We start from the raw sequence: 23326 nt of genomic DNA on the forward strand, positions 1-23326 counted from the left end.
TATTCTACCGCTGTTTGACGGTTTAGGGTTACATAAATGCGAAGAGAATAACTTCAACTCAAACTCAACTTGTCTTGGAATAGTCATTGAGGGTTAAACTCCAGTTCTGTCTCTTTCGAATATTGATTAATTTATCGGAGCAGGGGATTAGATTCTTGTGTTATGATTTTTCTTCTTTCTTCTTTTTATCTGACAAAACAGACAGCTTCAGCCTTGCTGGTTGTATTATATGGTATTGATGTGCTGGAATATCTAGACTGCTTGATTATCCAGAATAGACCGATCCATTTTCAAGTCTAACTGTCTGTGTTTTTAGGTACATGAAGACTAAATGTACAACTGAATTTGGTCGAATGGAATGTTATCTGATATGTATGATTTGAAAGGAGACAGTGAGCGAAGAGTCAGAGTCAAAGTCAGAATGACGAAGATTAATGGCAACCTGCCTAGTTAACAAGGGCATACAGGTCACCGTTCGTCGCGTTGGTGTCGTTGCGCCCCAACGAACCCAACCCGAAGTTGCTGATGACACCCCGCAGCAAACCATAGTGGGTGATGTAGGTGTCGTCCTTCGTGTTCGGCGTGATGCCATGCCCAAACAGCACCGTCGCAATGCTGTTGTTGTTGTTCGGGATGCTGTCGCTGTCGTTCGTCCACGTCGCCTCGTCCCAGGTCGCCACTACCAGCGTCTCCTGCTCCTCCAGCAGCGGCAGGTACATGTCCAGCCACGCGTTCAGCCACATGCCCGACGTCGTCGACTGGTGCACGTAGTCGCTGTCCGACTCCGGGTCGTGCCCGTTGTGCAGCATGTCCGGCACGTAGAACGAGTACGCCGGCAGGTTGTGCGAGCGCACATCGGCGTCAAACTTCTCCGTCGCGTTGTAGATCTTGCTGCAGCGCGTGTAGTTGCTCGTGTACGTGCTGAACAGCATCGCTGGCGTGTCCAGACGCCGGTAGATCTGGCTCGTCCAGTCCGGGTTCGTGTTGTCCATCGGGCCATAGGTCACATAGTTGTTGCAGTCGTTGGGTCCGCGGTGCGTCGCCGCCGGGGTGTACCACTCAACGTAGGTCGCGTAGTCGATGCCCTTGGTGTCGAGCAGGTCGTAGACGGTCGTCGCGTTGATGTGGTAGAAGTCCTCGTGGGCGATGCCGAAGAAGTCGCCGGCCACGATGGCCGCGTAGTTGGGCAGCGACGGGTGGGTGATGCCGTGGCTGTTGGTGAGCAGCTTGCCCCTGCTGGCCAGCAGCTGCCACCACGGGTCGCTCATCGTCCAGCCGTAGTACTCGTTCTCGAAGATGACGTGCAGGATCTTCTTGAACTTCTGGCCGCGCTCCTCATTGCCATGCTGGTCCTGACGACCGTCCTGGTCCGCCGGGGGCGTGATGGCCTTGGGCTTGCCCTCGTTGATGAGGAAGAAGGGGTACTTGGTGAGAGAGCCGTCGGGATAAGCCCAGTTGGAGAAGTTGGTCACGGCGACGGTGTTGTTGTTGACCTTCCAGGAGTAGTAGCCGCCATAGATGGAGTTGTCGAAGGGGGGCTGGAACTCGAAGGTGTAGTTGGCCAGGCTGGGGTCGTCGGCCTTGAAGATGCCACCACCGACGAAGGGCACCTCGTTGTCGGGCAGGCTCTGTCCGGAGGTGCAGGCTGACAGCAGGGCCAGCACTGCGAGGCTGGCAGCGGTGTGGTACATTTTGCAGGCAGTCAAAAATCAATAAACGAACGTAATGCTACTGGCTGCTAGCCGACTTGAAAGCGAGGCGAGGCAGAAGGGGATGAGGCCATCTCCCTGCGTTTATATACCTCATCTCGACGTGATTCTCAAGGCCATCAAGAACAGTCAGTTTGCACGTGGATTGATCTCGAAAACAATTGGACATGACGAAATGAAGCAGCGGACGCTGAGCAGGAGGATTTCTAAGCACGTCTATACCATACACATATCATACCAACTTGGCCAAGTTTCAACCATGGAGACGCCTTCTCAACCGTTCTCGGCCGTGAACGCCATCTTGAGCTTAGCAATGTCGATCAGAGGGGAAAGTCTTGGAAAAAGCTTGTTCTGAGTCAAAGCGCCGGCTTTTCCGGGCCCAGCCGAAAGAAAAGGGCCAAGTAATATAACAAGAAGCCATGTAGCATTAATAAGAAATCCGAGAAATATAATATTTCCGAGGAGAGCTACTGATGGGTCTTTCCTAGCCAAGATATGTCAGTCAAGAGTCAAGTCTATCTGGTATGTCGAAGGGAAAGGAAAGACAAGGAATGAAGGTCAAGAACCAGAATTGCCGTTTCGGGAATTATCACAAAGAATGACACAGACGGCAGGAGAAAATTACCTCTTACGTAAACACAGCAGTTGTCACTTCTTCAATCAAACTGCGCCTGATCGAGCCAATGAACGACAGCGTATATGTCATCGTTGAGCTTGGATCGTGAAACCTCCCCACGTCTTCGATGCAGGGTCGGTTCCTGACACGGGATGATCGACATACGGGCCTATGCTAGATGGAGCTTATTCTTGCTTCCCATTGTTTCTTTTTCTTCTCATTTATTCTTTTGTTTCTCCGTTGGGGATGACCTGTCGAGTCGGTAATCAGCGCATTTGGTTGACAACTAGCACAACTTGCATATCAACTACAAGAAACAAAGCAAACATATGAAGAAAAGAAACTGGCAGAGTCCACCTCCTAGCCTCTCACAAGCACAAATAATACCTGAATAAGCATGGTGTACCCATTCGGGATAGAGGCAGGGTTAGGTCGATGTACCGACGGGATCTGATCGCGATCAGACGTCAAAGTTTATTTGCACGCTGCCCCTGGCGAAGAGATTCCCCAACCACGTGGATCGAGGGACTGGATAGAAGACATGCATATCGAAGCAAGACTGTCGTACAGTACATACAGACCTCGGAATCTCCTCAAGTTAACGGCTTGGCAGATGTCTGTGCGTCTATATCGGCAATTGTCCGAAGCACGCGGGCGTATTTGCTGGAATAGGCTAGGTTGGAAGGTATTTCCGAACAATCACCGGGTTTAACATGAATGTACTCCATAGACTACTGCATAACATAACTAGTACTAACACAAGTTGATAATGTAGACTACTGCATTGCATTACAGACTGGAAAGGAGTAGACAGATTGAATCCTAATAATTTCTCTGAACTGTAGATTTTAAATTCATCTGTACATGAGTCGTATCTTATACTAATTTATATACCTCCCTTTGGTATCTATAAATAATTCATACAATAATCTAGAATTATATCTACTAATATATCCTTACCACATAAGTAAAAGGGGAAAAAGAGACAGATAGAAAGAGAGATAAAATTGTAAGATTCTTAATTCTCAATTCTATTTTTTTTTCTTTTTATTTATTGTCAAACCTAGTTAAAAAGGATATAATACTTAATCAATGACCTATATATACGCGCTCGAGAACCACATGGACATTTCCTTGTCGTTGGAACTGGACGGGAAGTCAGCCTTTGATGAATTTATTTGCGACGCGACAATTGACGGACTGAGCGCCCTCGCGGCGATATTTGCACCAGAATTGGCTGAGGTAGAGTTGTTTGAAGGCATAGAATTCGACACGTTGTGTGACAACCTATTGGATGGATTTAACATGTCAATGTCACCCCTGTCAATTTTCTCTAGTTAAAAAGGATACTTCACTGAATTATTTATATGAGGCAGCAAGCTTCATCCACCGATATCTACCAGTGAGATCGATCAGCGAGCTAGTGTGGAGATCCTGGCAGCACTTGGAGATCCTGGCCTTGGGCTGCAAAGACTCCGTCCCAAGGTCAGGAGAGCTAGGATAATACCTGGCTGAGTATAAATAATCCTATCGTAGAAAGCCTAAGCCCGCCAACCAACTAAGATGAATATCCCTTCCTATTGATATTGCTACTATTGCCATCTCCTAGGTCCATCTATAGTACGGCAAGTTTAAGTCTAACTATAGGGTGAATAGGATATAGGTAATTATAAAAAGGTAATCATCCCTCTGAGGCGGCTGCTAGACTTTTTAAACTGCATTTGTCACGATTCACCAGTATATGACCTCAGGAAGAAATCGATATTACATGTTTGTTTTTGACCTGCCTTGTCTCGATTAATCTTCCCACCATTATGGTGTTTCAGTCTTTGGTCCGGCAGCATTGATCATGAAAGGTGTAGAAATGCCTAGAAATAGTCAATTAACACCCGAAGTCCCTAGGAGATGTGAGTTCGACTTCTAAACTTCTTCCTGGCCGTAACAGAAAAGAAAAATCGATGCCATTCATTCTTAATACGACTGACTTCATTCGAATTACTGAAATCACCAACATTATTATCATTATTAATTGTAATTCTAGGCAGTTACAATCTTACGACCACAATAAGATAAAGAGCTGGATGACTGGACTGATTCCTTCACCTATGTAGAAGTTTGCTGAATGCCGAGATGATCATTTGCTTGAGTTAGAATTAAGGTTAGGTTAGGGTTAGCTACATGGTTAGGGTAGCACCCTACATTTTATTTAGGCTTATGTGCTTGTCCTACCTAGATATGCCTATACCTTCCTACTTAGTGAGTGGTTAGTGAATTGGTCTGCTCAGTGAGTAAAAAAAAGGGGCACAAGCCTGGGCTTAGGCTAAAATGGAAATGGAGAAAGTCCCTTAGAAATGTTTCGCAGGAAAGGCCCCCGGTAAGTAAGTAAAACTACATAACTGGATGGATAGATCATTCATTGTCCCTGCCTCTCTCTCTCTCTTTTTTTTTCTTTTGTCTCTCTTCTTTTTTCTCTTATTGGATCGTTTTCCCAGAACAGTGTTTGTGAATCCGTTATTTACAGGACGTAGTAGGGACATTCAGAGAGGTTCATATTTCATATCATATCCTATTAATTGATTTCAGATCATTTCATCAATCCAGTGGAGTTGGGTCAAATCGTCATCCAGAACCATGCACTCTGTACATACACACATACAGCACCATATAGCCCCCGTATATAATACCGACAGACTCCCAGAAATAGAGTTATTTATCTATCATTCAATTGATTTTTGTTTTTCAGTCATGTATATGCTGACATAACCCGTCATCGTCGTAACGTCCACTATTACCATTCTTTCTTCTGCTATCGCAGACCTGTCGAAACCAATTGACGCGGCAGTCCTCCTTATTTAACCACAGCGTTATCGGGGCTAGTTTGTTGGCCCGGCAGCCGTGGCAGTTGGGCGTGTCGGGGCAGTTGCTGAAGACGCTGTGCTGGTAGCCGATGTCTCGGAACCTGTACACATCAACAATCAATATATATATATAGGGGCGAAGGGTGAAGGATACAATAGAGTAAATGCATGGAAGAAGGTGCTACATACCAATGAATCTTCTCATTATCTGCAAACAACCCCAACGCAACACTATGCACAGGGGCATCCCCCCATCGCTCATAGAAGAACCCGCCCGCCCGATCCAGATGCGCAAAGTACGCCTCATACGCCGGACTGCGCCAGAAGTCCAGGTCGCCGATCTCAAAATTGCTCCAGAAGTGGCACGTACTGTAGCCGTGGGCCAGCGCGGTGACGTCCGGCCGGGCAGTGCTGTCGGTCAGCCATCCGAGCGAGTTGTCAGCGCTCAGATACTCGGGATGTTCGGCCAGGAAGGCCATGGTCTCGGGCCACAGCGAGGGCAGCGTGTTGGGGTCGTCGTAGATGTTGATCGTGAAGCCGTAGGTCTTGTTGTGGTCGGCCATGAACCGGAAGACGTCGTAGTTGATGTCGCAGAAGAATCTGTCAGTCAGTCAGACATTAACATCGATAGTAATAGGACTGTAATTATCTACTAACTTCACATTCGGCTCCACTCGCCAGTAGTACTTAAAGTCCTTCAACGCCGGGTGCTTGTAGAAGAAGCCCGAGTACCAGCGACACATCTGATGGTAGCTGATCTGGGACGCATGCTTGACCCATTTGGCGTTCATCTTCTTGATCGATTCGTCCATGACCGCCGGGTCGATCCAGTCGGGGACATCCCAGTGTTCGGGGGGGACCAATTCTGGCGCAGTCAGCATGCAGCAACTAGATTATACCGATTTGTTCGTGTTTACTAACCATATCGACATTCGGCTTTGGTCTCCGCCTGCGTCCGTCGCTTGAATTCCTCTGTGAAAGGGACATCGTTGAAGAACGTCCACGGATAGTTGAATTTCGAATTCCATGACCGCTCCAGCTGGCGCATCGACGAGATCATCCCGTCGAGTTCCTCGTTGCGGACCAGCGAGATGATGGTCGCATTGAAGGGAGGCGGTTCGCCGCCATAATCGGCATCTCCAGGCCGCCAGAGGTGGGTTGATGGCTCTGTCATGGCTGGATTCATCATATAGAATCAGCGGTGGTTCAGGGCAAATCATGTGATCGCCAACTTAAGATAGAAGATGAAGACACTTACACAGGTGCATCTGGGCAATCGCCCGGTCACCAGATGATAAATACCATGCATCGCGATAATAGACCAGAAACACAACAGCAACAATAAAGAGAACAACCACTGTGTGCTTCAGCGACCTACGGAAGGAATAAGGATACATGGTGATAGCAGAGGGCACGTGCCATAGGCCAAATTATGCAGAGCACGTGCACAGAAGGTATTGACTCCCCAGGGAAGGCGGGGACGTTTAACAGAAGACTATACACAAGACTGGCCTTCTAGACCATTGTGTTCTTTACCTGGAGGAGTAAGAAGGAAGCTGAAGATGAGTCGAGGTGGTGTAACTGTCCGCAAGGTGCAGAACGAATGTACAGTGTCGGATAGAGCCCCTGGTCAGCAGCAGCATTTTCTATCTCGGAAACGCGGGAAGGCAAACAGCGAATCAAGCTCTATTCGATGGGAATAATGCTATTAATAATAATGCTGGAGAGATGTACCACATATCGGACATATCGGATATTATGCAGACAAGCAAACCCCGCGAGCTTAATAATAGTACCAGCAGGCCTCGTTGCATAATTTTCTAGGAGGCCACTGCTTGAGAGACTCTTATAAACTGTGATTCAAAAGTCCTAGCAGAATAAAAGTTGTGCGGCCTTTCATATATACAGAATATATCGATCGACCTGAGCAAGCAAGTTGCGATTTCGATTCTGCAAAATCGCTATCGAACACCTAGGGCTTCTTAGTGCTGGACCAAGTGCGCCAAGAAGAGGCAAATGACAAGAATTCCACGGTTCCACCTGTTTCAGCCTTATACATATCCTTGATCTGAGCCAAGCCTTGAATCATTGTCTCAAAGAGGCTTACAAGCACGATAAACTAACAAAGAGGTCTTCTCTTGTAGGTTTACATTTATGCATCAAGCATAAAAGTGACAATTCTGAAGGTGTATCTTATTAGTGATAGCTTGGATTGTAGCAAGAACCTGAAGAAAAAAAGTAAAATAAAAGGCCTGACCAGTGAACAACCGTGGAACAGTGGAACCCGCATCCGGCAGTTCCGTAGCCCAATCAGTGGCGATCCAGAGGTGACGATTCGGTGCTTGGCCGATTTAACTGGACAAGCAATATTACTAATACCTCTACAGGTATAGGTACAGAGAGTAGGGCTAGGTGGGCAAAAATGCAGTTGCAGTGCACGAGATGCCTGCCCTTTCTAGAAAGTCGAAGTCCATAGATAGGAACTTCTATAGCCATAGGGCTGCTTTAGTTAGGTACTCTATATATGATAAAGTAGCAAATGATAGGGAACGGGAGGATAATGATAAGACTAGAATAGAACTGGACTAAAGGGAGGGAGATCAGAACTAGATAGTAGCTCGTGATATTTATTGAGATAATAAGATAAGAAAACTGCTCATCTGGGTAAAATACAGCCTTAACGTATAATTTTTTCCCCAGCTTGAAGCTCCAGATTTGGTAATAAATTTATTTCCAATAGGATATAGGATTGAACCCTAAGTGTCTTTAGTTTTTGCGACTTGTATAGCTTTCATTATATGTGCGAATAGGAAATATTTACTGCAATATCTTCTCTCCTCCCTCCACTTTATCTCTCTTGATATACAACTCGATAATTGTAGCTCTTAGTTGCTGGCAAAAAAAAAGTTATGTATTGCTATGAAGCCCCCGCGAAGCCTATAGCGATATAACAAACCACACCACCATAAAGCCGTACTAGGAAACTACTATAACCTTAATATGGCTCTATCTATGGCAGATTGTATGGCGCGTCTTATAGTGCACTTTATAGGGCCTTTTTTTAGACACAGATTTATCAGCATTATCCTCCATTTACCATTGCAAAAACCATGAAAATGATAACCAAACCCAGAGCGATCTCTAGGTAATCTGAATTAAAGTTTTGGGGTGTGTAGATGATGAATTAATTACGCGGTTATAGATCTATCTACATACCTAAATACAAGCATTTGAGGAATCAGACCTCACTTCGCCTAGCAGGGCAGGCTTGAAGGTCAAAGGAAAAAAAATACAGTAAAGAAGTTAATAGAGAATAATTAATCAATTATGTTCTTTATTATCTCGTTCTGCTGGGTGAGCGTCTTTCTTAAACAGAAGAAAAAAAAACATTCTTCCAAAAATCCTGAGAAGACCTCAACTCTTAAGCCTTCTTTTCTTTCTTTTTATCTTGGAAAATTCAACAATAGGCCAGAGAGAAGAAGCTTTGATGCGTTGATGTTCATTTTAGGACACCATGCATGTGAATTGTTGCTGTTAGAAGCATCTGAAATTGTTTCTTTTTTTTTCTTGTGGCAAGTAAGGCCATTAGGTTCGTCCATGAATATAAGTTACCATCATATGATACCATTCATCACATTCTTCTTGCTTCCTTTAATGGTAATGCATTTAATTTTAGGAGGATTTTTTTTAATTATGAAAGAAAGGTTCAATAAACATGGATATTGTGCTTTTCACGAAGGAACGCACCCAGGCCAGATCAAAGCTGACAATAGGATTGGTTATGGTTAAGTGTGGCAGTGTGGGCACAACAGTTCGAACCTAATTTGTCAAGATAGACTCTCTCTCTCTCTCTCTCTTTTTTTTTCGTTAATTAAATACACTTATATTACTATTTATCCCTCTTAATTATTTAACCTTACTAAGTATAGTCTAATCTAAATAGGGTGGCATTTCTGCCCCTGGATAAAGGAGTGTTCTCCAGAGGAGAGAAGAGGATGGTGGGTAACATGTACTGTACAATACCAGATCATATACTATCAGTCTATGTTGAATGGAATATAATAACGATATTCATCTATGACACTATTTAATGAAAGTGTGAAGAACTAAGATGAGTGGGGTATATAACAATGCCCAATGCAACGCACTACTATACAATACAGAATCCATCCATTCTTCCAGGTTGAAACGCCGGTAATGATGAGAAGAGATGTACGATACTGTAGAGTACATACCTCAGGATGTTTTAATATAGTACAGTGATACGAGAGAAAGGTGGATATACTACTGGTCGAGAGCCTGCGCTTGACACTGCGGACGTCAGATCGATTTCCCACCTTATCAACTGGTTGATACAGACTTACCATCTGCCAATACGTGCCTCTCCTCCGCAGCAATTCTTGATGACTCCCCCGCTCGACGATCCGCGACCCCCGGCCGACCTCGCTGCCGCTAAAGACAAAGATCGTGTCCGCCTTCTGAGTCGTCGCCAGTCGATGTGCCACCGCCACGATGGTCATCCGTCGCTGCGCCGCCAGCCGTTCGAGCGCCGCCTGCACGAGCTTCTCCGACTGCGAGTCGAGGCTTGACGTGGCCTCGTCCAGCAGGAGGAGGGATGGCTTCCGCAGCAGCGCCCGCGCGATACACAGCCGCTGCTTTTGCCCGCCGCTCAGCGCTGTTTGCGTCTGGATGCCGAGCTCCGTGCCGTATCCCTCCGGCAGAGACATGATAAAGTCGTGAATCTCGGCGTCTTTGCAGGCTTGCACCATCTGCTCCTCGGAGCAGGCCTCGCCAAGCCCCAGAAGCAAGTTCTCGCGGATCGTGCCGTCGAAGAGCCTCGGTTCCTGCGCGACGAGAGCCAGGCTTCGACGGTACGAAGACAGCTCGATGGATCGCACGTCCCGGCCGTTGAAGTAGATGGCGCCAGAAGTGGGGTCGTAAAATCTCTCCAAGAGAGAAATCACCGTCGTTTTCCCGCAGCCAGACGGCCCGACGAACGCAACGAATTGCCCGCTTTTAATAGTCACGTCCAGATCCAGAAAGATGGGTGCGTCGCGTGTGGGGTACTTGAATGACACCTGTTTCAGCTCCACCTTTGCGCCGTTCTGCAAAGGCAGGGGCTCTGCGGCAAGAGAGGCGCGGTCCTGATCGACTTTATGGCGCAGGCTGAAAATACGATTCGCGGCGCTGGTAGCTTGTGCGAAGACGGGTGCCAAACTGAAGGTCTGTCCGGCAGCTTGTCCTCCTTGGACAATCGCGATGTATATCACGAAAAAGGACAGGGGGTCGTATTCCCGGCTGGCCAGGAGCTGTCCACCATACCTGAGAATTATCATGAGTGAGCTCACAATACATATATCTTGCGAGATTAGGGAGAGCTTACCACAGGGTGAGAGCCATGGCACAGAGCTCCACGCTGTCTGAAAGGGCAAACACAAGAGTGGCGTGCCATGCTCTCCGGAAGGCCTGTCGTATCTGCTGCTTGAGCAGACTGGAATACTTCTCGAGGATATAGCCCTCCATGGTCAGCGCCGACACGGTTCGAAACGCGCCGATCGCTTCGGTTGCGAACTGCGAGCTGTGGGCAAACACCTCGGCATTCATCTGCTCGAAGAGAATCTCGTGTCGGAGGCGCATGAACGCGGCGAGGAACAGCACCGGCAAGGCAGCGAACAAGGTGACCAGGCTCAGCTTCCAGCCAAAGGAGAACGAGATCGCAATACATCCGATCGTGTTGAAGATGGAAACCAACGGAAAGGCGCCACTCACTCCCAGAGCCTCCTGAATCTGTTTCGGGTCCGTCGACAGTCGAGACATCAAGCTTCCCGACGCGTTGTCTTCGGCGTCGTAAAACGATATGGGCTGTGCCAGGATATTCTTGTAATACTCTTTCCGATATGTGGACGTTATGGACTAGTCACAGTTAGCCTGGTTCCGTTTGCATTAACTACCTACTTACCACCGAAAGAGAAGTGGAAATGTATCCTAAGACATAGTAGGCGACCGCCATGGCTAGGGCCAGAATAAAAAACATTAAGGCCCAGAAGTTTCTGGCATCTCTGAGCTTCTGGCCCGTGAATTGAAAGACCTGGACCAGCTGTGCGAAAAACCAACTTTGCAAAGCATAGGCAGCTTTTCCGATGTGATTTGTTAGTAGGGTCTTCATTGAAGGATGAGTGAGAATGGGGATTCCTACCACCACAGCACATGGCTGCGAGCACTACCAGAACATACAATGGCCAACGAGCACGTTGCTCATATAGGATGCGCCCAAGCGCAGCATATTTAGTTCGAGTCTTTCGAGCATCTGTCTTATCCTGGTCAACTTCAGCGTCCGCATGTGTCCTCTTGCTTGGATCCAGTTTCTCTTCCGGAGCAGTGTCGACTTCGTCAGTTTCAGTTTGCGGCGCTGACACAGCCTCCAGGTGTTGCGCATTGACAAGGTTGCGATACATCCCGTCGGAGATGGACATGAGTTTCTCGTGAGAGCCTTCTTCAATCTTGGTGCCGTCGTGTAGGACGATGATATGATCCGCTTTGCGAATTGTCGACAGTCTGTGGGCGATCATGATGGTCGTTCGGCTTTGGGACACGCGGTCAAGAGCTTCCTGGACGATCTTCTCGCCATGCACGTCGATAGCGCTAGTGGCTTCATCCAGGATCAAGATCGCAGGCCGTTTGACGATGCTGCGGGCGATTGCGAGCCGTTGGCGCTGTCCGCCGCTCAGCTTGATTCCGCCTTCACCGACAATCGTTGAGTAGCCCTGGAAGAGTTAGAGACAGGTATTCGTTAGAAAGGCAGAGTGCCCACCTGTGGCAGTCGCTCGATAAATTCATCCGCAAACGCCTCTTTACAAGCGCCTTTGACAAGCTCCCTCTTGACTTCCTCCGATTCTTTCTCCCATTTCGACCCTATCAGCCCAAAGGCTACATTATTGAAGATCGAGTCGTTGAAAAGGAAAGGCTCTTGCTGAACCAGGCCAATTTGGGATCTCCACCACTTCAGGTGCAGAGTATTGAGATTGTGACCGTCGATATGTATCGCACCGCGATTGCCTTTCTTCCTTCCCAGATTCTCTACATTAACCATTGTCTCGGTATCATTTGCAGCCGCATGATTGTCTGCACTCGCCTCCTTACAGTCCTGGATACCATCCAGCTGGTACCATCTCTCCAACAGCGCGACAATCGTGCTCTTTCCAGAACCAGAGGGCCCGACCAATGCTGTCGTTTTGCCCTTTTCGAATCGAGCACTAAACCCCTTCAGCACCTGAACGTCAGGCCGCGTGGGATATGCGAAGCTAACGTCGTGAAACTCGATGTCTGCATGGACAGACACATCCGGGTCTCTGATACCATCCACGCACACGCGCTCAGAATCAATAATGCCAAAGAACCCGCTCGAGGCGCTGATCGCTTTGGAGATTTGCATAACCGGAAGAACAATACCGCCCATGACATTGCTCGCTATAAGCACGGAAAAGAAGACACTCGAGAATGGTCAGCATGGTCGAACAAGGATGTCCATCGCCAACCTTACATAATGACCGTATTGACGTTTGCAATGTGACCTTCCTCATACAGTTCCAGGCCGAACCAGAAACTTAGTGCGTAACCTGCGTACATGGCAAAGAACGCGGGAGCAAGCTGCAGGCCCAAGACAAGAGCCAGTTTCAGTCCTCGCTGTTGTGACACGTCAACCCAATGAAAATATTTCTCCGAGAGGGGAGTCTCCGCTCCGAGTGAGAGGACGGTACGGATGGAGCCAAAAATGCCAGCTGCGATAGACGCATGCTTTTCGTCCGCTTTGTCGGCCTGCTGCTGCAGTTTGAGAGCGATGGGTGCGGAGATGCCATAGGCGAGGAGCAGAAATAGCAAGGGCGCACTCGATGCAAGGGTGAGCCCCCACGAGTATCGAAAGGCGACCACATACGCCGCCACCAGCAGAGCCAGTGATTGAAACAACAGGGACAGCCTGTCAGTGATGCTACTTTGTATCGTGTTGGACGAGGCAGTGATCGTATTCGCGACTGTACCTGCAGACACTTCGTCGAGCTTACTGATGGGCTGCGCGAAGACTGATTGGATATAGACCAATCGCAAGGCCGCGGTGACTCGAAGACCTGCCATCCGGAAACAAAACTGCTGTCATTGAGCTTCGAATCAACTAACCGGGTGGGATGATTTACCATGGAGACGTAGGTCAGTGCAAACTTGCCGATGAAGAGATATACGATCTTGAGGCTGTTGATAATGTCAGTTACTAAACAAAGAAGCATGCCGCAAGGATACATACGCGTTGCTGTTGGTGGAGGACCTGAAATCATCTTCTGACACTTCATTTCCAGCCGTGAAATACCCGTTAAATCCACCAACCATGTTTCCAAAGACGATGTTCATCAGCGGCAAAACCTGTCAGATATGAGCTGTAAGTTTCTCCTAATTCGAAGCGATCTTGGAGGACGCACGATGCCAGAGCCCACTGCACAGAGGGCAGCAGCTGCAAAAAGCAAAACATCGAGGCTCGATCCATAGGCAAGGGCTCTCTGTTAGAAGCTGTAAGCAAAGATTACAGCGTCGTCGTTGATCTACGAACCAAATAACTGCTAACGGAGGCTGCTTTTTCCCCGTCACTGGCGTCTTTCTTGGCCGCGATGTCAGATTCCGTCCATTTAGAACTTGCATTTTTCTTTTCTCCCGATGGTGGATTTTCGTTTGAAGATTTGATTCCGATTGAGTCCGGCCTTGTAGGGGCAGCTAGAAATTTCCCCATTTCCAATTCGAGGCTACTATTTCACAGCTGCAGTCGTGCGGTCAATGCAGAATACCGGAGCTCGTATGGGGAAAATGCTCTGCCTCGACAGGTTGATTTCATATCAATACTGCAACGAAACCCTGTTTCAGGCAGCAAGGTTCTAAATGTTGAAGGTCAAAGCGACGCCTGTCCGTGTAGACGCGAGTGCGCTTATACCGGCTTGAGGAATATACCACCGCGTCGACTACACCACGTTAATCATTTTTTCCAGTACAGACAAATAAATAATAATGACTTGGATGATACACACTTACGCCTGGACGATGGACGAGCCGAACGAAGGTGACTCGTTTGTTTTGAATGTCTTGCATGAGACGGCTAACACGTGCCGTCGCGCGATCGCGTGGCCACTAACAGTGCAACTTGCAGCGTCATTGGTGATCTCATACAATAACTTTTAAGGAGGCAGCCTGTCATTACTTTAGTTAAATGGATGACTCATGTCACTAGTATGGAGTAACTCAGCTTATGCTGTCGCACTGACGTCGAATCGCTCGGATTCCCACCCAGAGTATGTACTGTACACACGCACATTAAAGCCTGAGGAAACGACCGTCATGTTTAATCGGGGGTTCTAATCATATAAGAAAAGCAAGATTTGGTTCAACACCGTAATGCTCCGAGTGTCCCACAGATGAACTCCCTGAGTCTTGTGTGCTTTCCAATGTGCCAACTGGGAAGCCTGTCGTGTCACCTATCGGCTGCGTCATCAACCAGCGAACAGTGGATTCGACGTATGTCGCTAAGTGTTGGACACGTTCCCGAAGTTGCTTCCCTTTTAATCAGATCTCTCGTATGGATTGCAGAAGCCACGATGTCGTGTAAATGTTGCTGACTGTGAATGTCAGAGGACTGAATGTTGGAGACGGCATCACGTGATGGCTACGATGTTTTGTTTCGGAACAAGGACAGTCTTGGATTTATTAATTATTACTGTTTAATCATTGCGGATACACATTTTGAGGGGAATCCTCCACTCTGATACCTTTCACTTGTAGCTGATCATTAATATCTTGCTGGTGAAACGCTTCACCCAAGTCGGGGAGGAACTGAGGTTCCTTTCTTCGCTCCCGTATTTTCTGATGTCATCCAATGGCTGTTAGATTGGTCCTAGATTAGCCTGCCATCTTGGGCAGTATATCTAGCGGGCTGGAAACTGGATGCTCCACAGGCCTTCTGGCCAAGAATCTTATATGGAGTAGGGAGTATTGTACTCCGTAGAAGTCACAAGATGCCGCAAGCGCACTGCTGCTCAAATATTCGACCTTTTTTGGCAATTAACGGCTAACAAACTTTTGTCCCTCTTGCCGAGCAGCTTGATCTTCAGATTTTATGGACATTTTGGAGAGAAGATAATTTAGTATCTAGCAGAATTAGAGGAAAATACCTCCTACAGAGTAGGACATGATACATCAGATTGCCGACAAAGCGGTTATTGCACCTACCCCAATAAGATACCTAAGGGAAACGTTACACTAATCCAGAAGAGGCAGCTCCCTTGCTTGAGGTTTCCAAAATTGGAAGGTTGGAGCCCGACCCGAACTGGCGGTATCCCCGCCAAACCTTCCTAGGTAGGCAGGTCCAGGGAGGCGGATCAACCTAATAAGGACTAGTGTGGGGGTGTATGGTGGCCTCAGGAAGGTATGGGGGACGAAGAAGTATACGTTCATCTGCGTGCTTTTTGCTACATATCTGGCAGGTTTAATTCTCAGTTTATACTCCACTCTGGATGATTACAGGTAGTCATCTTGGAGGCTAGAAATGGCTGATCAGTTCTGCATAAATATTTTGCCGGATTGATGGGCGGTTGCAATATGCATTATTTCCACGTGCTTCGTCCCCCACGGTCTAGCCCCACGTTCCGAGTCACAGGACTGGTGACTCGGAAATGTTTCCGGCAGTCGGAAAAGAGCACTGCATCGACAATCGAAGCGGTCAAGAGACAGCAAGGGAAAGACGAAACGAACTGGACCGGACTGGAGACTGGTAAGAGTTTTGAGACGAGCAATGGATGATTTGTACCTCAAGAATTGATTGCAGGAGAATATCGCAATCCGAAGCAGACGGATACAATTTTATAGTTCCAGACGCCTTCAATCGGTGAACTCGGCCCGGACTACAGTGAGCCGTCGCCGCGGTATCGCTCGATGCGAGGGCCTGTCAGCAGGCCGGTTTTCATTAAACGGATTCCCCATTCGCTCGCATGGACATGGACCACGGGCAAGGCTCCCCGCGTGTGGAGACGATAGCCACATGGACGGAATGTCACCGAGTCGGAAGGCCATGTCCGACTTCGAGTCATCCCAGCTCGCCAGAAACAAAATGTCGCGGGGTCCCCTCTCTCGTGGAGAGGTCTTCCCGGATGGACTTGACTTGACTACATGCGTTTTGGGTAGAATGTGAGAGCGATCAATTGATATCGTCGCAATCATGCCGAAACGATCCTGGAGTCAGATCGATGGTGCAGACAGTCAGTCATCCCGCCGTCTGTCGATCAAAACGGTCTCTGGAGCTCTAGTGGATGGACAGATTGAGAGTGGCAGCCCCGGGGAAGAGAAATTCTTCGTGAACGGAAATTACTCTTCTGAAAACCATCCTCCGACTCCCAGTCTCACGGATGGCTCGTCAGAAACACGATCTGCCAAGTCTCAGGGACCTCGACAACGGACTCAAAGTGCTACGACGGCCCGATCTGATGTCGAGCCAGTTACCTGGCCGTCCATCACTCGAAAGGTGAAAGCGTGTGCAGCTTGTCGTAAGCAGAAGGTAGGCACGAGATGTCCTATGGGAAAGAGGGTGAAAGGAAATACTAGGAAATGCTAAGAACCAGGCAGATCAAATGTGACATGGACGAAGATGGCCCACCTTGCAAAAGATGCAAAGAGAGAAATCTCTCGTGCAAGCTCAACAAGAGCTTGCAAACCCTGATCGACGAGGAGTCACGGTCAGTCTCCTTTCCCACCATTGGATTAGGATCTTCTGTTAACATTGTCCAGATGGAGAAAGACGGTGAGTCACGATCTCACAATGATCCATGCCGCCTTGTCGCAGACACTGCGTGCTCTTTCGCTACCCTCGTTGCCTCCTCTACATACTCCGCTACCGGAGACGGTCGAAGGTCATACGAATGAGGTCGCGGTTTCTGATGATCCCGAGCCTTCCCCGCTGTTCGATACCTCTCCACGTCACCCACCCTCCGACGACACTTTAGCGCAGGTCCCTATTGAATCTCTATACGAGATCACCCGGTTACGATCTCTGCGAGGGGAAGCGGTAGAGGAAGATCGCGGAGGCCTCGACGATTTCATTTCCCGGGGAGCCATCCGCGTGGAGGATGCGGAGCGGCTGTTCCAATTCTACATGGCACAGCTCGACCCGTATATTTATGGATTGGCAAGTAAATACAAGTCTTTAGAGAGTCTTCGCAGAAGTTCCCCCATTCTCACGGCGTCTATTTGCGCCGTAGCGGCCTGTCACCAGCCGGACGATGGCAAGATCTATGAGATCTGCAATCACGAATTTCGGCGTCTGGTTTCGAGCTCCCTGTTTGACCGTCGGATCAGCTTGGACTATCTGCGGGCGTTGGTGATTGGCACGTACTGGCTTAGCGACGTGGCCTGGACTCTGGCCGGCTTCGCAGTCCGCCGTGCGAGCGACATCAATCTGCACAAGTTCTACTACCGCATCATCGACTCCGTCAATGGGCTGGCTTCGACTCCGAACAGCTGGGACCCATCCGATCCCGAGGCGTCCATTGATCCGGTGCGATTGTGGTATCTGCTTTATATCTGCGACCAGCACCTGTCGATTCTCTATACGAGAACCCCGATGATCCGGGAAGACGAGACGATTCGCGGATGGCGGGGGTATCTCGAGTCGCCGCACGCCTCACAGTGCGACATGAGGATATCGAGCCAAGTCGCGCTGATGATGATCCTCAGCCAGGTGCGCGAGCTCTTTGGGGTGGATGCCAGCAGGGCCGTCCCGCGAGCTTTTGTTGCGCATATCAATACCTTTAGTCACCAGCTGGACAAATGGTTCGCTCAGTGGTCTCAAAAACTGCGTAAGTTGACACATGTCTCAGTTGTCTGCGTCCACTAACCAGGAGGATGCCAGAGCCAAATGAGCATATTGGGGACTTTCCGACGAAAGGAGTGCTGCTGCACTATCATTTCGGCAAACTGCACCTTTTCTCGCACGTATTCCGGGGACTCAAGTCGGGGCAACGCGTCGAGCCGATTCCTTCATACTTCAAGGACCAGGCGTCGACAGCCGTTTCCCACGCGACGACGATCCTGGAACTGTTGCTCAACGATCCCGATCTGCGGAGGAGCATTCTCGGTGTGCCGTATTACTTCCACACGATGATCGCCTTCGCCTGCGTGGTCCTGCTGAAAGTCTCGTGCCGGTATCGCGACGATCTCGCGATCGACACGGAATCCGTCTACTCTCTGATCGGGCAGATCATCGATCTGCTGCGGTCCAACAACTGTAGCCGCTATCACCTCGTCCACTGGATGGCCGAGGGGCTCGACAAGATGCTGAAATCGTCCAGGGGGGCATCACGGGGGTCGCTGCAGTGGAACGGCAGGCTGAATTCAGCAGATGGCGGCGCCACCAATCTCTTCAATAATAACGTCCAGAATAATATTCCGGAGCAGCCCACCTTCCCGTTGGTGGACCCGGTGCTGCAGATGAACCCGAATTTCGTCTCCCCGGGTAATGACCCAGTCTTGAATTCGGGCCCGTTTCTTCCAATGCTGGAGACCTTGGATGGGAATGAGTATGATCTGACGGATCTGAGCTTCAATTTCGTCTGAGCGGCTGTATTCTTCTCCTTCTCCTTCTCCTTCTTCTTCTTTTATTTCGGCCCTTCTGTAGGTCTTTCTTCTGTTTTTCTTATTGTTTAGGATAGGATGACCGTTATACCCCACGGCGCAACGGAATCTTTATCTTGGTGTATCGGGAGAATGAATAACGGACACAAAAGTTTGAGATATCAAATTAAACAACTTTTATATTGACACTGTTTCCCAGGAATGCTTATAGGGAGGGGGAGAGGGGGAGACATGCATTTAGCCCCCTTGAAACGGGCGTCTTCCCTATTTATACTCGTCCACAGGTGTCTACTCCGTCCCTTATCCGTTTGTCCGTTCCGTCCGTCATGAGCGACGGCGTTCTCTCCGCGCTATGCGGCTCCACGTGGGGGTATCTTCATTCTTGCGTAAACAGGCTGTCCAGACCTTTATTCAGTGACATGGGGGCAGTACTTAGCTGATCAACAAATGAAATGCTAATCGGGCTTGATATCATCTATGAGTTATCTCTCCCTCTTGTCAAAGATACATGAATCTCAGTACCTAAGTTAGGGAGCTGGTACACATTAGGTAGGTCACATGCCAGTGACGGCCGTCTTCCGTGTTCACCACGTGGCTATACAGAGGTAGTCTCTTATTTTGATGCTCGACAAACAATCCGTACCTAGGGAGTCAGGAAGTGCCTCCAGACGGCTATATGATCTAGATACAGGACCAGAAACTTCTATTCCAAGAATCTCGATTATCGCTATAGATATTCCCTGAAACAAATCTACGCAAGAGCTCAGCATCTCATAATGAATTCTCACCTAACCTACTACATAACTTAGCAGGGCTCCTATCCATTGACGTCTGACAGATGAAGAGGGGAAATAAAATAAATAAATGGGAAGAAGAGAATCACATCCTGCATATCTGATTAAAGAATTGGGCATCCAACATAATATAATTAATTACGATCCTCGAAATTAACTCCCCTGCGGTGCACTGTCTTTGTTCTATTCTCCAGATCGCTGAGGCAAGAATCCAGCCATCAGAGATGTCTTCCCGGAGAAATGCCGATCAGCAAACTCGGACCATTCCCGGCCAAGACAAGAGCGGTCACCAGCCCCGTGGGGTAACAAAGTTTGTCACTTCGTATAAGCAAGTTTGCTGTCATTCTACCCCGGAGTGAGCTTGCAATTAGCGACGAAGTACTCCGTACTCCGTACCTAAAGTTCATTGGTTTAGTTTATTCTTCATGCATAGTCAATCTCTCTGCCAAAGGGCTGATGGCCTGATGCTCCTCCTGCACCCTGTACTACTGGCCTCTCGCCTAATCATTCCCTGTCCCGTCGTTTGTCTTCCCCGCATCCTTGCCTACCTAGGTACGGAGTACAGTACACCGTACCTAACCCATCGATTAACCCAGTTAGTTCGGACTCCAGTACATATTTGCCCGTGTTACCATCCATCGACTGGGCAGACGATGGTGTATCTCGTCCTCTTCTCTTTTCTTTCCCCTTCTTTGTCTCCTGGGTGAAGAGTCTCTATTCCTCCTCTTTATCGTCTGCAAGATGGCAGGGTGGTACACGTTTGGCATTGCGCTGTTTGCCGCCATCGGCACCTTTCTCTTCGTATGACTCCTTTCCTATGGCTGAGAGTAAACGCGTCGCTAATTATTTGGCAATCAGGGATTCGATACCGGCATTGCGACTACAAGTGAGTAGAGCGACTGCCTATATACGTTCTCGAAGCTGACCGTCATAGCGATCGCCCACAAAAGCTGGATCAACTATATGAACCATCCTTCCAATGCCCTCACTGGTGCCGTAAGTGTCATATCATATCATACAACCTGTTGGATCCCGTCGTCTGACTGACTTTAGGTCGTCGCCGTCTACATCGCGGGCGAAGCAGTCGGGGCGCTGACCCAGACGGCCATCGCGGACAAACTGGGGCGCATCCGGTTCATGCAGCTGATGTGCATCATCGTCACGATCGGCACGGTCATCCAGACCGCCTCTATTAATATTGGCATGTTTCTTGCCGGGCGTGTTCTGGCTGGATATGCTGTAGGGTGAGTTGACGAGTCTGAATGAATGCCGTGCTGGACAACCAGCTGACGGAGACATAGAGGCCTAGTCGCTACGGTGCCCATCTATCTCAGGTTCGTTCTGCGCAAGCCCTATACAATTGACACAACCCTAACTTCGTCAGTGAAATCTCCGCCCCCCACGATCGAGGCCTCATTGGCGGTATTTCCGGCTGCGGCATCTCCTTCGGCACCATGATGTCCAACTGGGTCGGCTTCGCCTGCGGCTACGCGCCGTACGGGCCCACGCAGTGGCGCCTGCCCCTGGGCATCCAGATTCCCTGGGGAGTGATCATGTTCGTGGGGCTGGCGACCTTCATGCCCAACTCGCCGCGGCAGTTGATCCGCAGCGGCAAGGTGGAGGAGGCGCGCGTCGAGTTCGTCAAGATCCGCCGCGACCTACATTCGCATGAGGTGCCAGAGGAGTTTGCCTTGATGCGCGCACAGATTGAGTATGAGATGCAGCGGGAGATCACGTCGTATAAGGAGATTTTTAGACTTTACCGTCACCGCGCGCTGGCGTGAGTCACCTAGTTGTCTAGTTGTCTAGTTGCCTTTGTGGTCGATTTTTTTTTTTGCAAACTGACAGTCTCAGGTCAATTGCCGTCCAAACGATGACCAGCCTGACGGGCGTGAACGTGATCCAGGTATGTTGGCTAGAACTCGTCAAAGCGATGAAAATGCTAACAGATCCCATCTTCTCTAGTACTATCAAAGTCAGCTACTATCGTGTCCTTTTTGTAAATAAACCTATGCTGACTCCTGTTAGCCATCCTGTACGAGTCGTTAGGCATCGGCTCGGAAACCATCCTCGCCCTGGCGGCTGTTTACGGTACCGTGGCCTTTCTCTCCAATTGCATTACGACCAAGTACCTCACCGATCAATGGGGTCGTCGCAAGTGAGTTTGTCTGTCGAAAAAATAAAAAAATAAAAAAAGGAAGATGAAGAACTCCTAGTAACCCTACTATTTGCAGCTTAATTCTCACCGGTCTAGCTGGCATCATCCTCATCGAGATCTACGCCGCGGTCATGCAGAGAGAATTCCAAAACACAGATAACCGAGTCGGGAAGGGGTTTGCCATTCTGGGCATTTACCTCTTCGTCGTGTGCTACTGTAAGTACGCTTGCTGTATTTCTCCGCAATTCATCCACAGGCGGCAAGATTGGACAAACTTGCCACTGACACGATTTTCTTCAGACGGCATGTTGAACAGCACCACCTGGCTCTACGGCGCTGAAATCCTGCCCATCGCCATGAGGAGTAAAGTCATGGGTCTAGCAGCAGCGTCGCATTTCATCGTCAACGTGGCTGGTATGGTATCCGTCAGAAGCTTAATTACATGTAGTCGTCAAGCGTCAAGTCTAATGCACCTGTTATACAGTGACTGAGGCCGGCCCAAGCGCCTTCGCCAACATCCACGAAAACTACTACTACGTCTTTGTCGCGTGCACGCTGTTCTTCCTCGTCGTGGCGTATTTCTATTTCCCGTGAGTGAAACTCCCCATCCAAGCTTGAACTATCACAAGAAGGGTATTTTTTTTAACTCATAGGTGTACCACAGCGAAACAAAGCGCAAAACCCTCGAAGAAATTGCAGCCGCGTTCGGCGACAGAGTCGTGGACCTCGAAGAGACGGACGTGGCGGCTGAGGAGGCCGTTATTCAAGCCAAGGGTGGATCGCAACATACTCATACTCATACTCAGCATAGGGAGTTTGCTTCGTCGGGGGCAGAAGGGGCGTGAAATACCTGACAAGGTATAATAATATTAATATATAGATTGCGCATGATGATTGGCGGCATGAAATCCAGTCAGTCATCAGGTTGGATTGCTTTGTCCGCAGGATACAAAAGAAAGAAAGATATATATAACGCACAGCAAATTTGTACGAGCCGTAGGTAACTACACTACAGTCTCCCGGCAAAAAACGAAAAAAAAAAAAAAGAAAAAGAAAGAAAAAGAAAGAAAGAAAGAAAAACTTAACATCTGAAAGAAACTGTTTCCCATTTCCCCGCAAGACCTGTATGTCTCGAGAGAATGATTTCTCGACAAAAATGGTATATTAAGGGTAGTGATCATTTTTGTTATTATTTTGATTTTTTTTAATCTAAAAAAATTGACTTAATCAAATCTTTCATATATATAGATTTTTTTCCCTCTTCATTAAGGTGTTAAAAAACAACATATATTGTTTAGTTAGGGATAAAGAGAACCAAAAAAAACAACTTCTGAAGAAAAAAATATCTTATATAAAACCCACAAAAGAAAAAACCATAGAATGCCTAGATTATTTTTATTTATTTTTTTTTCAGGGGGAAAATATTTCCCATATGTTAATATTAATATAATATAATAATCTATAGAATAGTAATTATCTTCATTTCTATACTAGAAATAAATGGGTGTTATTTTCGATATATATATATAACACCTTAA

At 48.3% G+C, this 23326-nt stretch overlaps 5 protein-coding genes across 5 annotated transcripts; 2 read left to right on the forward strand and 3 right to left on the reverse strand.

Moving 5' to 3' along the window:
• Positions 1-446: 446 nt before the first annotated feature.
• Positions 447-1691, reverse strand: VTN77DRAFT_8423 (uncharacterized protein; the record flags this gene model as incomplete). The annotated part of the gene is made up of 1 exon (XM_069424920.1): positions 447-1691. One exon carries the CDS (start codon positions 1689-1691, stop codon positions 447-449), a length of 1245 nt encoding a protein of 414 aa, XP_069274722.1.
• Positions 1692-5064: 3373 nt separating this feature from the next.
• On the reverse strand, positions 5065-6580 carry VTN77DRAFT_8424 (uncharacterized protein; the record flags this gene model as incomplete). Its single annotated transcript, XM_069424921.1, has 5 exons — positions 5065-5284; positions 5373-5783; positions 5841-6048; positions 6105-6359; positions 6442-6580. 5 exons carry the CDS (start codon positions 6578-6580, stop codon positions 5065-5067), a joined length of 1233 nt encoding a protein of 410 aa, XP_069274723.1.
• A 2887-nt stretch (positions 6581-9467) lies between these two features.
• On the reverse strand, positions 9468-13956 carry VTN77DRAFT_8425 (uncharacterized protein; the record flags this gene model as incomplete). Its single annotated transcript, XM_069424922.1, has 11 exons — positions 9468-9494; positions 9548-10505; positions 10567-11096; positions 11143-11315; positions 11380-11947; positions 11995-12673; positions 12724-13325; positions 13373-13427; positions 13480-13595; positions 13652-13729; positions 13780-13956. 11 exons carry the CDS (start codon positions 13954-13956, stop codon positions 9468-9470), a joined length of 3963 nt encoding a protein of 1320 aa, XP_069274724.1.
• Positions 13957-16428: 2472 nt separating this feature from the next.
• Positions 16429-18818, forward strand: VTN77DRAFT_8426 (uncharacterized protein; the record flags this gene model as incomplete). Its single annotated transcript, XM_069424923.1, has 4 exons — positions 16429-16764; positions 16833-16942; positions 16995-18061; positions 18115-18818. 4 exons carry the CDS (start codon positions 16429-16431, stop codon positions 18816-18818), a joined length of 2217 nt encoding a protein of 738 aa, XP_069274725.1.
• Positions 18819-20371: 1553 nt separating this feature from the next.
• VTN77DRAFT_8427 (uncharacterized protein) lies at positions 20372-22633 on the forward strand (the record flags this gene model as incomplete). Its single annotated transcript, XM_069424924.1, has 13 exons — positions 20372-20431; positions 20489-20516; positions 20565-20626; positions 20684-20874; positions 20932-20964; positions 21015-21410; positions 21485-21536; positions 21596-21605; positions 21659-21788; positions 21865-22004; positions 22089-22202; positions 22273-22378; positions 22453-22633. 13 exons carry the CDS (start codon positions 20372-20374, stop codon positions 22631-22633), a joined length of 1503 nt encoding a protein of 500 aa, XP_069274726.1.
• Positions 22634-23326: the final 693 nt, after the last annotated feature.

The sequence above is a fragment of the Rasamsonia byssochlamydoides genome (assembly GCF_041956645.1).
Source record: "Rasamsonia byssochlamydoides strain NRRL 3658 unplaced genomic scaffold VTN77scaffold_71, whole genome shotgun sequence".
Classification (NCBI taxonomy): Eukaryota; Fungi; Ascomycota; class Eurotiomycetes; order Eurotiales; family Trichocomaceae; genus Rasamsonia; species Rasamsonia byssochlamydoides.